At 37.9% G+C, this 13,679-nt stretch overlaps 2 protein-coding genes across 2 annotated transcripts; one reads left to right on the forward strand and one right to left on the reverse strand.

The window, feature by feature from the left end:
• Window positions 1-449: 449 nt before the first annotated feature.
• Window positions 450-5,770, forward strand: LOC107622506 (CDPK-related kinase 5). Its single transcript, XM_016324431.3, has 11 exons — window positions 450-1,506; window positions 2,233-2,363; window positions 2,649-2,690; window positions 2,832-2,940; window positions 3,880-3,964; window positions 4,053-4,349; window positions 4,448-4,560; window positions 4,697-4,804; window positions 4,886-4,948; window positions 5,045-5,212; window positions 5,335-5,770. Exons 1-11 carry the CDS (start codon window positions 961-963, stop codon window positions 5,473-5,475), a joined length of 1,803 nt encoding a protein of 600 aa, XP_016179917.1. The 5' UTR covers window positions 450-960; the 3' UTR covers window positions 5,476-5,770.
• A 506-nt stretch (window positions 5,771-6,276) lies between these two features.
• On the reverse strand, window positions 6,277-8,129 carry LOC107622507 (PIF / Ping-Pong family of plant transposase). The gene has a single exon (XM_016324432.3). It carries the CDS (start codon window positions 7,976-7,978, stop codon window positions 6,596-6,598), a length of 1,383 nt encoding a protein of 460 aa, XP_016179918.3. The 5' UTR covers window positions 7,979-8,129; the 3' UTR covers window positions 6,277-6,595.
• Window positions 8,130-13,679: the final 5,550 nt, after the last annotated feature.

A 13,679-nucleotide genomic window follows, 5' to 3' on the forward strand; every position in this document is an offset into this window, starting at 1 on the left:
TCTCTATAATAATAAATAATGGTGGACACTATATATGTATTATTGTATAAAACTTAACAGTAATACTTACATGTATCATTAATTATTATCACATATTTATTTATGAAAAATTGTTAGGTCTATAACAAAAATTTATAATAATATAAAATAATTGATAAATATTATATAAAAAATTAAAATATAATAAATATTTTATTATCCAAAATTATATTATTTTTATACTTATATGACAACAACCGATTTTCATGCCCATGTACAATGATGTTTTATTTTGCGTTATTCATTAGCGAAAGAACATATATGTCCATCATTTATTATGCTAAAAGATCTAATTAATATTTTTCTCTTTTAAAAAATTAATTAATTCTAGATCAAAATTTTCCAAAATCTAATTATATTTTTTTTTTCTAAATAATGTACTATAATAATTGGTGCATTTCTCTTGGTACGGCGTAGTTGTTGATCAGTCAAAACTCAAAAGTGGAAAAACAATATGTAGTAGCCAAAGCTGTGGCAACCAATGCAAACTGCAAAACACAACACACAATTACTCCAATTACAATCCCCATCTTCTCACTTGCCTCAACTCGCTATTCATTCATTCGTTCGTTCGTTCATATTCATAATTCATCAACACAAGAACTACTCTTTCCTAATTCAATGAACACCCAAACATCATCAACGCTCACGTGCATGCCACGTGTCCCATGAGATTGCTCACCTTCTTCATTTTCATCTCCATCTTCATCTTCCCAACAAAGCCACCACACACACACTCTCTCTCTCTCTCTCTCTCTCTCTCTCTCCATCCAAACATAGAATTCCTCAAAATCTTCGACCCTCTTCCCAACTTTGTAAAGTTCGAAATTTTAGCGGAAGCTGAACGGAACCCAGAAAATTTTCCCCGCAATGTCATGACCAATTCTTCACTAAGCGAGCTTCTCTAACCGTTTTCCAACAATGGGGGTTTGCACTTCAAAGCCTCACAAACCCAACCCTTACGCTTCTCGGGAACCTGAAGCTGAACCTTACGATCCCTCACAACAAATCCCCAGAACCCCTCTCACTCCCCCCGGTGACCGGAAAGATGACGTCATCGCCGGTAAACAGTCGCCGTTCTTCCCCTTCTACAGCCCAAGCCCTGCACGCTTCCTCAAGAAGTCTCCGGCGACCGGAGGAGGGAACAAGAGTGCCAGCTCGACGCCGAGGAGGTTTTTCAGGCGACCGTTCCCGCCTCCGTCGCCGGCGAAGCACATAAGGGCTGTGTTGGCTAGACGGCAGGGAAAGAAGGCGGCAACGGCAATACCGGAGGAAGGAGAGGAGGACGGCGGAGGAGGCGCCGCCGATTTGGATAAGAGATTCGGATTCTCGAAGGAGTTCACTAGTAGGCTTGAGGTTGGGGAAGAAGTGGGTCGAGGGCATTTTGGGTATACTTGTTCTGCTAGGTACAAGAAGGGTGAGCTTAAGGGTCAGCAAGTTGCTGTTAAAGTCATCCCAAAAGCTAAGGTTAATAACAATAATTTGATCCTCTTTTTTGTCTCCTTTCATGTGTTTTTACTTTTTAGTTCCTTATAGACTCATCATGATTACAAACTTGCACTTGTTTTTTGATTTGTTTTTGTTTTGTTGAGGATTGTGAATTGTTGCAAATGCTTAGTCATTTGGGGGTGATTTACATTGTCTGCTAGACAAAGCTTGAGTTTTATTATTGTTATGATTATTATTTTATGCAAAGATATTAAAGCTAGGAAGTATTTTCCGCGGGGAATTATTGTTATGATGATTACAGGGTTGTGTATTCGTTTGTTTTTGTCTGTGTCTCATACAGCTTCCAAACACTAGGTCTTTCTGTTTGGTCTTTTGTGTAATGATTTATTTATTTACTTTCTGAGGATTCTTTCAGTGGATGGTTTTCGAAATCCTTGAAGTCGTATGTATTTGTTTGATCTTCCGGAGTCATGAAAATTGAGTAGCATAGCTCGGCATTGACCTAATCCATTCTAATTGTTAAATGTTGAACTTGGATGCTTTGTGATAAACTTGTTGGAACATTTCTTATAGCAAATTGAAATTGCTGTGGATGATATTGTTCTTATTGTATGAAAAGCTTGGACTTCTCCACAGTGGCATTGTCTAGATACTTGGTATAACTTTTGTTGCAACTTCTACACTATTGTGAACCATATATAGAGGTCAAAATTATGGTTTAATCTTCACCCATTTTGTTGCCAGATGACAACAGCAATTGCAATTGAAGATGTGAGAAGGGAGGTTAAGATATTGCGAGCTTTGAACGGACACAAGAATCTGGTACAATACTATGATGCATTTGAAGATCAAGATAATGTCTACATTGTGATGGAGTAAGTTTTGGGCATCTGTTTCCTTTTCAAATGATATCATAACAGTAGTGCACTCGCAATTCTAGCGAAGACAAAACTTATGGAAAGGAAGCTAATAATTTATTCTTCAATGAAGTATTCTGTCACAACCCTAGACACTATTTTTGGTAACACCAAGATGGTATAATAGGTTTGATTACTTATTTTTGTTGATTGAATGTGCATCACATGTGAGAGCTTTTATTTATTTTTCATTTATTTTTTCCCAACTTTTTCATAATTCACTTGATACTGTTCATATTTCAGGTTATGCGAAGGTGGCGAGCTTTTGGATAGGATACTATCAAAGTACGTTATAAAGCAGGAACAATACTGCCCCCTGCCCTTCCGTCCCCCCAAGAAAAAAAGAAAACAAAAGACCTTGGAATTGAACCATGCCACTAACGAGTTCTATGTTTGTCTGTTTGTTTGAAATTTTTATTTTTTAAGAGGAGGGAAATACTCAGAAGATGATGCGAAGGCTGTGATGGTACAAATACTAAATGTTGTTGCATTTTGTCATCTTCAAGGTGTGGTGCATCGAGATCTTAAGCCAGAGGTAACTCTTTTCCTTTTGTCTTCTTTGATTTTTGCCACAGATTCATTTGATACAATAGCTATGCAGAGCATGGGTTGGTTAATCCTAATTACCTTAATGGTAACCCAGTGGTAGGTATTTAGCTTTTGAGAATTTGTTTTATTATTTTTTTTATTTCAAATGGTAAATTGAACTATTTGTTTTGCTCTACATTATTCATGTATGTCATTGGAATGGGACATGGTACTAACATTAGAATTGGTTTAACAGCCTTTACTTGAGGTCCGCTGTTAACAGTTTTGCATGGATTTTGGATTTTCTCGAAATATCATTAGGTTGCTGTACATAGGCCAGTATAATCCATGGGTATGACCTAAGTGGTTTTAAGTTTCGTCTAGTGCAGCAATCATTCGGGCTCTGGCTCAAGTGTTAAACTCATTTTTCTCAATATAGACATTTTCTAAGAAAATGAAGCAAATAAGAAAAGATGATTTTTTTTTTTTATGAAAAATTACTTTTTCACTGAAACTCGTTGTTTGTGTATAAATAACTATTGTAGTCAAGGTTCAATTAAATTATTGGATGGGATCTCATTTTGGAGGCTGTTGTTTACTAAGGGCTCGTTTGGAAACTTTAGAAGTAACTTTTTTAAACTTTTGACTTATGAAAAATAGTAGTATTAATGTCTGGTGCAATTTTCAAAACTAAATTGTAACTTTTTAAGAAGTTATTTAGGAGCTTATAGAGAAGTTAAAAAAAATGACTTCTCTCATAATACTTCTACTTTTCATCACATTTCTATAAAATAAGCACTTTAGAGTTAAAAATCCAAACACAAAATAACTTATTTATAAGTTACTTTTAACAGAATCATTTATTGTTTAAGTTATTTTATCAAAAGGAGCTTAATTAAGTTGGTTACCGAAACTGGGCCTAAACCCCTGGCATTTCTTTGTTCAGAATTTTCTGTATACGTCGAAGGATGAAAGTTCAGAGTCAGAATTAAAAGCAATTGACTTTGGGTTATCTGACTTTGTCCGACCAGGTCTCCCCAAACACGTCCTTAATTGGTATGGTATCTTTTCCCTCAATAGATTTTTGGAATGGTCTTAATTATTTTCAATGACTTACAGATGAAAGGCTTAATGACATTGTTGGAAGTGCATACTATGTGGCCCCAGAAGTTCTCCATAGATCATACAGCACTGAGGCTGATGTGTGGAGCATAGGCGTGATCGCATATATTCTTTTGTGTGGTAGTCGCCCATTTTGGGCCCGAACGGAGTCTGGTATCTTTAGGGCAGTTTTGAAAGCTGATCCCAGCTTCGATGAGGCTCCTTGGCCTTCTTTATCTACAGAAGCAAAAGATTTTGTCAAACGCCTACTGAATAAGGATCCACGGAAACGAATATCTGCTTCTCAAGCTCTAAGTGAGTTCTTTTCGTGCTAGGTCTATGGCTCTAATATCATTAAGTGTCAAGTAGTGATACATTCTTTTGAACAACCAGTTCTAATCTTGTGCTTGCAGGTCACCCTTGGATAAGGAATTACAATAATGTAAAAGTCTCACTTGATCTTTTAATATTTAAGCTCATGAAAATCTATATGCGATCATCATCCTTGCGTAAGGCTGCTTTAAGGGTGCGTATATTTGATGCTGATTATCGGGTTGAACCAAAGTTTTGAAATGATATATAATAATTCTCAGTGCTAGTTAGTAAACTTCTTTCTTTTAACTTTTTATTATGTTAGTTATTTATATTCATCTCTTTGGCAGGCCTTGTCCAAGACATTAACTGCTGATGAACTCTATTATCTAAGGGAGCAATTTGCATTGTTAGAACCAAGCAAAAATGGCAGCATATCCTTAGAAAACATTAGCAAGGTTGGTTGTAACATCAGCACCTAAGATATGTACTGTTTGTTTGGATTCCATAAGTTTTTCACATTCGTATTTTCTGGGTAGGCCTTGATGAAACATGCAACGGATGCCATGAAAGAGTCTCGCATCCCTGACTTTCTTGCCTCGGTAATTAATAACTAGTTCTATATATTTAGATGTCCGATTGTTTGACCGGTTATTGTTCCATACATTTCCTTTCTGAAATTTCTCCTTGTATGACAGCTAAATCCATTACAATATAGAAGAATGGATTTTGAAGAATTCTGTGCTGCTGCATTAAGCGTACATCAGCTCGAAGCTCTTGATCGCTGGGAACAACATGCCCGATGTGCTTACGAGCTCTTTGAGAAAGATGGAAACAGGGCTATCGTTATTGAAGAACTTGCATCGGTAAGTTAAAAAGAAAAACTCCAATTCTATTAGGTTAACTTGCAATCCAGCAATTGTTGAATCTCTCAGATTATGTTACCTGCTAATCACCACAATAATATTTCTTCAAAATGCTGTTTTAGGAACTTGGGCTCGGTCCTTCTATCCCTGTTCATGTGGTTCTTCATGACTGGATACGGCACACCGATGGAAAGCTAAGCTTTCTTGGCTTTGTCAAATTATTACATGGTGTGTCTAGCAGAAGTCTTGCAAAGGTTCAGTAAAAAAGATTGAAAGCAAAGCCACTTGGATATGCTGAATTTCCTATATGCTGATTTGTGGAACGGCTCAATCAAATCAAACAAATCATATTTGAACTTGTATCAAAGTGTGCTGCAAAAACATATACGAATTTGCAATTCTTGGGATGCCTCAATCAATCAAATCATATTTGAATCTGTAGCACATGCTCTTGCAAGCACAGCCCTATTACAGTCAATGATTCTTTTGAAGGTGCTGAAATTGTAAAATAGTTTACCAGATCAATGGGTTAAGATATGCATTGTAGAGTTTAAATCAGCTTTGCTTCAGTGAGTGGTAATAATTACCTTTGCTAGTTTTATAATTCCTACTCTTATTCGAATGAGCTACGAATTACTGTGATCAGAGTCCTATAAAAAGGCAGCCCGGTACACAGATACAGCGTTAAATGTAGATATCTTAACCTGATAATTACATATCAGTGACTGCTTCTACGGTTTGAATATATGGCTGAATTACATGGAGACCATTCAACCGTTCCAAGTTTTATACTAAGCATAATATTAATCTAAAAACTTAATAAATATTCTGGTAACTTTCACACGCTGTCATGTGGTGTAACCATATTCACCAAGCCTTGAAGCTAACATTATCAAGATAATATAATAGGAAGAATATCCCTTCAAGCTGTTTGTTAATCCTGACAAATTCAACTGCAAAATTTAGCCTACTCATCTGTTGCAGAATCGAACTGATGCGATCATTGTTTACAACCAAATGTTGAGGGTATTATCAAGGTTTGCTATTACAGTAAAAGTAAAAGCTTAGTCTGGAAACACCTCATTCATTTAGACTCATTGTTAGTAAATAGTAATACTACCACTCCTCCACATCCCCATCATAGGATGGGAGCCATTACAGTTGGGAGGGATTGACATACTCACATTCATATATCCACAAATCTTCTATTCTATTTCTACTCCTTAATACTAACCACAAAGCTCATAAATTTTTCAAACAAAAACTAAAGACAACAACACACATAATACTCGTTGAACAATATGAAAAAGGAATAACTTTCGCCACAATCAATCACTTCATTCATTCATTCATCCGATCACCATCTTGTCAATTCAAAGAAAATTATCTTGATGAAAGCTTTTGGTGCAAATCATCAGCAAGAGCTTGCCTCAAGCTCTCCCCAAAGAAGTACAAGGACTTCTCACTGTCCATCACCCTCGGCTGCGGTCCATTCTCATCCGGCTCCTTCCACAGCTCTGGTTCCGGCTCCCTCGCAATCTGGCACAGGTTATGCAGCACGCAGCAGGCCACGATAGTCTGCGGAGCGTGATAAACCCCCACATTCAAATCCTGCAAGATCCTCCACCTCCCTTTCAGCAGCCCAATTGCCTCTACCACTGCAGACCTCCCCTTCATAAGCATTCCATCGAACAGGTTCTGCGCAGCCGTCCCCATTCCATTCGGCGAAAACGGCGTCAAAAGAAACGGCAACAAAGGGAAACACCAGTCCCCAACAAAGTAAGGCCTCACATGGTGACCCCTCACATTGATTACCTTGTCCCAAACAATGTCACCGGAGGTAAGCCTACTGTAAAGCAAACTATCCCTAAAGTGAGTGGCGTCGTCGGTGCCACCCGGTGCCTTAACACAAACGTCCCAAAATATCCTCTTGTGATCTGCAACAACCTGTAGAAGCACGGAGTTAAATCCATGGCGACAGCGGTAGGACTGAGGAACCCTATTGGCGCGGCGACGATTGTGGCGAAGCTTGACCGGAGTAGCATCGATTGCGCCGCACATATTGGGCAGCGACGTGAGCTCCTCGAAGGCCTGGGTGGTTTCGAGGAGGCGGCGGCGGCCGACAGGGATCTTGATGAATTCAGGGTAGAGCCTTGTGGCAAGGAGGCGCGTGACCATGTTGGTGATCTTGGAAACGAGGAAAGGATCGAGGGAGTAGCGAGAGGCAACGGTTTTGGCGGTTAGGCCGTGGGAGAGTCTGGAGAGAACCATGGCGACAGCGTAATCGGAAGGGAGAGAGAGGTTGGAGAGTGCGATGTGAGGTTTGAGCTTATCAACGACGGTTGTGAAGACAGGGTAGGAGAGTCCGTACAGGGATCGCCACTGTGCGTCGCGGAGTGGGGCCTCAAGGGACCAGATGTGTTCTGTTGAGAGGGCGCGGAAGGCGGAGACGGAGTAGTTAGGGTGGTTGGGGGAGGAGGTGGAGGTGGTGGAGGAGGGGGGAGAGGGGGAGGAGGTGGTGGTGGCGGCGGAGGAGGAGGGGCGGGTGGAGGCGACGTAGGAGAGGACGGAGGCGATGGTGAAGAAGAGGAGGGGGGCGATGGAGGAGGAGTAGAGGAGGGAGGTTGGGGATGAAGGAGAGGAGGAGGAGGCGGCGGCGGCTGTTGTGGCGGAGGAGAGTGTGTCGGAAAGGAGGGAGGTTGTGGGGTCCAGGGAGTTGTGGAGGTGGAGGAGGTTCGATAGCATCACCAGGAACGATTGATCCATTGCTCTCCCTCTCTCAAACCCTAATTTTTTCCGATCTGGCAGTGGTGGTTATTGTGGTGGTGAATGGTGATACCCCCACTGGTTTAGCTAGTTGAGCATCCACTACAAGTTCAAGTTCATTGGTGCTCCATACCATATTGTCGCCATTGAGTTTACTATATCTATTAATTCAATTTATTTTTATAATGAATTTATAATTAATTAAAATGATAAATATATGATTTATTACCCTGAAATTATATATAATGAATAATATTTTTTTAAAAAATTATATGCTATTTTTTTTATATTTTTACTATAAAAATAATAAAAAATTAGTTTTATTTTTGTCTTTGATGTTTAGATTAAGTTTTAATTTTATTTCTAATATTTTTGAAACGTTTTTTTTTAATCTCGAATATTTCAATTAGTTTTCTGATCAAACTTAAAAATTTTACTTCTAAAAATAATTTTTTATTATAATTTTTATCTAGATAAGGACAAAAATCGTAACCACGATGATTATAATAATTTATTGTAATAATTGGAGAGCGAATAACGAATAATAAGAGAGGGAAAAAACAAGAGAAAAAGATTAATATTTTAAAAAAAACTTTTATTTTTGACTATAAGATGAAATAAGATATTAGAAATAAAAATAAGACGCTTTAAATATCATAAGCGAAATTAAAATTTATCCTAAATATTAGGAACTAAAACAATACTTTACTCAAATGTCAATGTTTACTTTAGAACTTGTTATATCACTTGCAATCGTGGATACCAACTCAGTCAAAACAAGTTGGCAATCCGACCGATAATAGATTGGGTCGGATTCAGATGCCAATCAATTTTATCTACCCAACTCACATTTTTAATATATTATACATATATTAATATCTTCATATTTTTACCTTTTGTATGAATACTTAATGTCACAAAATTAGTAATTTAATTTGTTAATCATAAGCAAATAATATTTGATTTTATGAAATATGAAATGATTCAATGTTATGTTTGAATGAAAATAAAATTATTTTAACGGATTAAATTGGATAAACCAATAAAGTCATCTTGAGAAATTTAGTATGCGGATTAAGAAATTTAAATCCATGGAATTTACTTCAATACTTTATTTAGGGATGTCAACGGGGCAGGGTAGAGGCGGGGGATGTCTCCCTACTCCCCATCTCCACCCCCAGATTTGCTCCCCATCCTTGTCCCCGTTCTCTGCCGTGGAGAAATATTACTCCCCATCCCCATCTATCTTATAGTTCTAACAAATTATTAATTTCCATATAAATAGAGCTGCAACTATCCATCCTATACAAAAACAACAAGATTTTATACAAAAAGTCTAAGCGACAAGATGGTGACTTCTTTCGAAATGACGCAGTGGGCTGCAACAGCAAGCCACACGACAGAACAGTGGATGAGGTGGGAGACGCGTCAATAGAGAGGAGAATGGACACAATGGCAGAGTTACGAAAAGGAACGCCGTAAATAGAGAGCACGTGTGACGATGTGTGTGTGTGTGTGTGTGTGAAATGACTAAAAAATATATACAAGAAATAAACCATTAAAGACAATTCAGTAAATTTATGAATTTCGGGGATTAGCGGGGATAGGGCGGGGATCCCCGCTTGGGTCTCCCTGCCTGCCTCGGGGGAATTTTGTCTCCCGTCCCCATCCTGCGGAAAAAAATTCTCCACAGTCAAATTCCCATTCGAGGCAGTCCCACAGGGATCCCCGTGTCTCGGGGAATTTTTCCATCCCTAACTTCATCCTACCCTACCATATTGATTCCCAAATTTATTTCTTGTAGATTATAGTACGAATACAATACATTTAATACTTTTCAGTCAGGTTTCTTTTCTCTTATAGTTGAGGTTTGATGCGTGAGCATTATTGGTGTTTTTTCAATGTGATTTTTAAGATATTTCGTTGATTTATTAGAGGATTTTAGTGGATTATGCCCCATTAGATACTTCTTTGAGTCTCTGTGGCTTTTGATTGATTTCAAGTAGCATTTAGATGAATATTTGATGAAACGTGCATGAAGAAGCAAAGGATTCTCATGCGTACGCATGTGCTGCGCGTACGCACGACTGCAAGAGCTTAAACGAGGCAATTCTGCTCTGGACAGTGGACACTAAACGCCCATCCACCGGGGTTTAGCGCTGAGACCCTTTTATTGCGTGCAAGCCATTATGATGGTTGGCGCTAAACGCCCAGTCACCGGCGTTTAGCGCCGGTAGCGTGTTTTACAATGGAGACCACACGTTTGCAAGGAATCAACAGAAGCAAATATGATTTGATTTCAAATCAAATACTCATTAGAAAAGATTTCGTTCTTCATCCTACGAATTAGTGATTATTGAGAAATAACTCTAATCTAACTTGAATTCTATTGATTCTTGGAAAAGCTATATCATTAGAATTACAGATTGAAACCACTTTCTCACAACTTCTTAATTATCTGGGTTTAATGTGGTACGTGAATTATAACTGCATCATTTTTGGGTTCTTAGGGTTTGTGTGACTTATAAATTAGAAATTAGACTTAACCCTCTTATACAGTTGATTGATCAAGGAATTGACGGTTGGTTGAATTAGAGGAGAATGGATTGCTTAGGAATAGGAATTTAATCACTTGGGGTTTGTCATAAACTAAATCATTGCATGATCAAGGTAGTTAACATTGAATATTAATCCTGATATTTAAACACCTCCAAAGCCTTAGTTTTATTCTCATACCGTTTTCTCAACCGTTTATTGTTTACTTTTCTTACTTTACTATCTTTTATGTTATTTGGTAATCAACCCTCTCATTTCAACTTGTCTAACTAGAACAATTAATCAATAATTGATTGCTTAGTCCATTAATTCTTGTGGGATTGATAGTCAGTCACCTGAGTTTATTACTTGGTACGACCTGGTACACTTGTCGGTAAGTAGTGGATTGTAAATTTCGCATCAAAGTTTGCTTTTTGTTCATAGAAATATCTTCAAATCAGAGGAGAGTTCAGTTTTAACTTTTAAGTGGAGAAGAACAAAATTTTCAATATGTTGCATAACTTGTGTAGATTTAATAATCAAAGAAACTCATATTTGTCTCTATTTCTACTTTTTAAGATTTTATGAAATTGAACTTTGAACTTGTTTTCAATTTATAGTTCAAGATAGTAAATATTTAATTTTTTTAGATTTAAATTTAATCTACTTTTGTTATCTGTAAGTGTGATGAGTGGAAATTTGCACAGCACAAATTCCTTCGACAAGTGTACCGAATCATCAAGTAATAACTCACTTTTGAGTGAGGTCGATCCTACAGGGATTGATGGATTAAGCAACTTTAGTTAGGTGATTTATCTAGTCAAGCTAATAGTTTATGATTTTAGTGAAATTGAATTAACAGAATGTAAATTGCTGGAAATTTAAGTGCTGAAAGTAAATTGTGAAATGTAAATGGCGGAAACTTAAATGGCAAGAAACTAATGAACAGAAACTTAAATGTCAAGAAATTAAAAGAGCTGAAACTTAAATGACAAGAAAGTAAAAGCAATAATGTAAATGACAATAAAAGGTAAATTGCATGAAATGTAAATGGGTTTTGGGAGCTGCGAATCAAAGAAAGCAGAAAACTCAAAGCAATTAAAGTGAAGCATAACAATGGGAGAGATTCATTAGGGATTGCAGATATCATAATCCATCATGAATCAATGGGTCTCAACTTCATTCTCAATCATATGAAGTAGATCTATGGCGGATTGTAATTAATTGAGTCCCAATTCCTTGGCAACCCAATTACTCTTAACACAATCAATTTGCCAATTCCTTAATCTAATTGTCATGAGAAGATGTTAAGTTCAATTCTCTTATCTATAAGCCACACAAGTTCTCAGGATCTCAATTCAAACCAAGAATGTATTGATCAAGAGAGTTGTGAGAGAAAGAGCTTCAAACTAATTTCTATGATTCCTCTTCCGAGGCTCACATAGAAATTCAATGGATCTAAACCCCCTCCAGGTAGTGAATAGATCTATTAAGCATGGAAGTTATCTCTTAGATACAACAAGCGGATTGAAAAGAAGAAGAAGTTTATTCATTCATTAGAATTACAACAGAGCTCCTCCCCCTAATGGTGTAGGGTTTAGTTCATCATTGCTATGAAAACTTGATGAGCGGATAATTTATACGCTTTTTGGCATTGTTTTTAGTATGTTTTTAGTAGGATCTAGTTACTTTTAGGGATGTTTTTATTAGTTTTTATGTTAAATTCACATTTCTAGACTTTACTATGAGTTTATGTGTTTTTCTGTGATTTCAGGTATTTTCTGGCTGAAATTGAGGGACTTGAGCAAAAATCAGATTCAGAGGTTGAAGAAGGACTGCTGATGCTGTTGGATTCTGGCCTCCCTGCACTCAAAGTGGATTTTCTGGAGCTACAGAACTCCAAATGGCGCGCTCTCAACGGCGTTGGAAAGTAGACATCCCGGGCTTTCCAGAAATATATAATAGTCCATACTTTGCCCAAATGTAGATGACACAAAAGCGCGTTGAACGCCAGTTCTACGCTGCAGTCTGGAGTTAAACGCCAGAAACACGTCACAAACCAGAGTTGAACGCCAAAAACACGTTACAACTTGGCGTTCAACTCCAAAAGAAGCCTCTGCACGTGTAAACTTCACGCTCAGCCCAAGCACACACCAAGTGGGCCCCGGAAGTGAATTTCTGCATCAATTACTTACTTCTGTAAACCCTAGTAGCTAGTCTAGTATAAATAGGACTTTTTACTATTGTATTTACATCTTCGGATCATCTTGGGACGTCTAGTTCTTAGATCATGGAGGGCTGGTCACTCGGCCATGCCTGAACCTTTCACTTATGTATTTTTCAATGGTAGAGTTTCTACACACCATAGATTAAGGTGTGGAGCTCTGCTGTTCCTCAAAGATTAATGCAAAGTACTACTGTTTTTCTATTCAATTCAACTTATTCCGCTTCTAAGATATCCATTCGCACTTCAACATGAATGTGATGATCGTGACAGTCATCATCATTCCCTATGAACACGTGCCTGACAACCACTTCCGTTCTACCTTAGATTGAATGAGTATCTCTTGGATTCCTTAATCAGAATCTTCATGGTATAAGTTAGAACCCATGGATGGCCATTCCTGAGATCCGGAAAGTCTAAACCTTGTCTGTGGTATTCCGAGTAGGATCTGAGAAGGGATGGCTATGACGAGCTTCAAACTCGCGAGTGCTAGGCGTAGTGACAAACGCAAAAGGATCAATGGATCCTATTCCAGTATGATCGAGAACCGACAGATGATTAGCCATGCAGTGACAGCGCATTGGACCATTTTCACTGAGAGGACAGGATGTAGCCATTGACAACAGTGATGCCTAACATACAGATTGCCATAGAAAGGAGTAGGATCGACAAGATGACCATAGCTTGCTTCATACCAATAATCTCCGTGGGATCGACCCTTACTCACGTAAGGTTTTATTACTTGGACGACCCAGTGCACTTGCTGGTTAGTTCTATCGAAGTTGTGACAAATTATGAATTAAGATTTGAGCACCAAGTTTTTGGAGCCATTATCAGGGATCACAATTTCGTGCACCAAGTTTTTGGCGCTGTTGCCGGAGATTGTTCGAGTTTGGACAACTGACGGTTCATCTTGTTGCTCAGATTAGGTAATTTTCTTTT

The sequence above is a fragment of the Arachis ipaensis genome, chromosome B10 (assembly GCF_059453495.1).
Source record: "Arachis ipaensis isolate K30076 ecotype BB chromosome B10, ASM5945349v1, whole genome shotgun sequence".
NCBI classification, from domain to species: domain Eukaryota; kingdom Viridiplantae; phylum Streptophyta; class Magnoliopsida; order Fabales; family Fabaceae; genus Arachis; species Arachis ipaensis.

What these genes read in the sequence shown, in the direction of transcription:
- LOC107622506 (XM_016324431.3), top strand. Translation starts at nt 961, where the DNA reads ATGGGGGTTTGCACTTCAAAGCCTCACAAACCCAACCCTTACGCTTCT. An exon ending in TGCGTAAGGCTGCTTTAAGG is followed by an intron (nt 4,561 to 4,696) that starts GTGCGTATATTT and finishes TCTCTTTGGCAG; the next exon opens with GCCTTGTCCAAGACATTAAC. An exon ending in TTATTGAAGAACTTGCATCG is followed by an intron (nt 5,213 to 5,334) that starts GTAAGTTAAAAA and finishes ATGCTGTTTTAG; the next exon opens with GAACTTGGGCTCGGTCCTTC.
- LOC107622507 (XM_016324432.3), bottom strand. Translation starts at nt 7,978, where the DNA reads ATGGATCAATCGTTCCTGGTGATGCTATCGAACCTCCTCCACCTCCAC.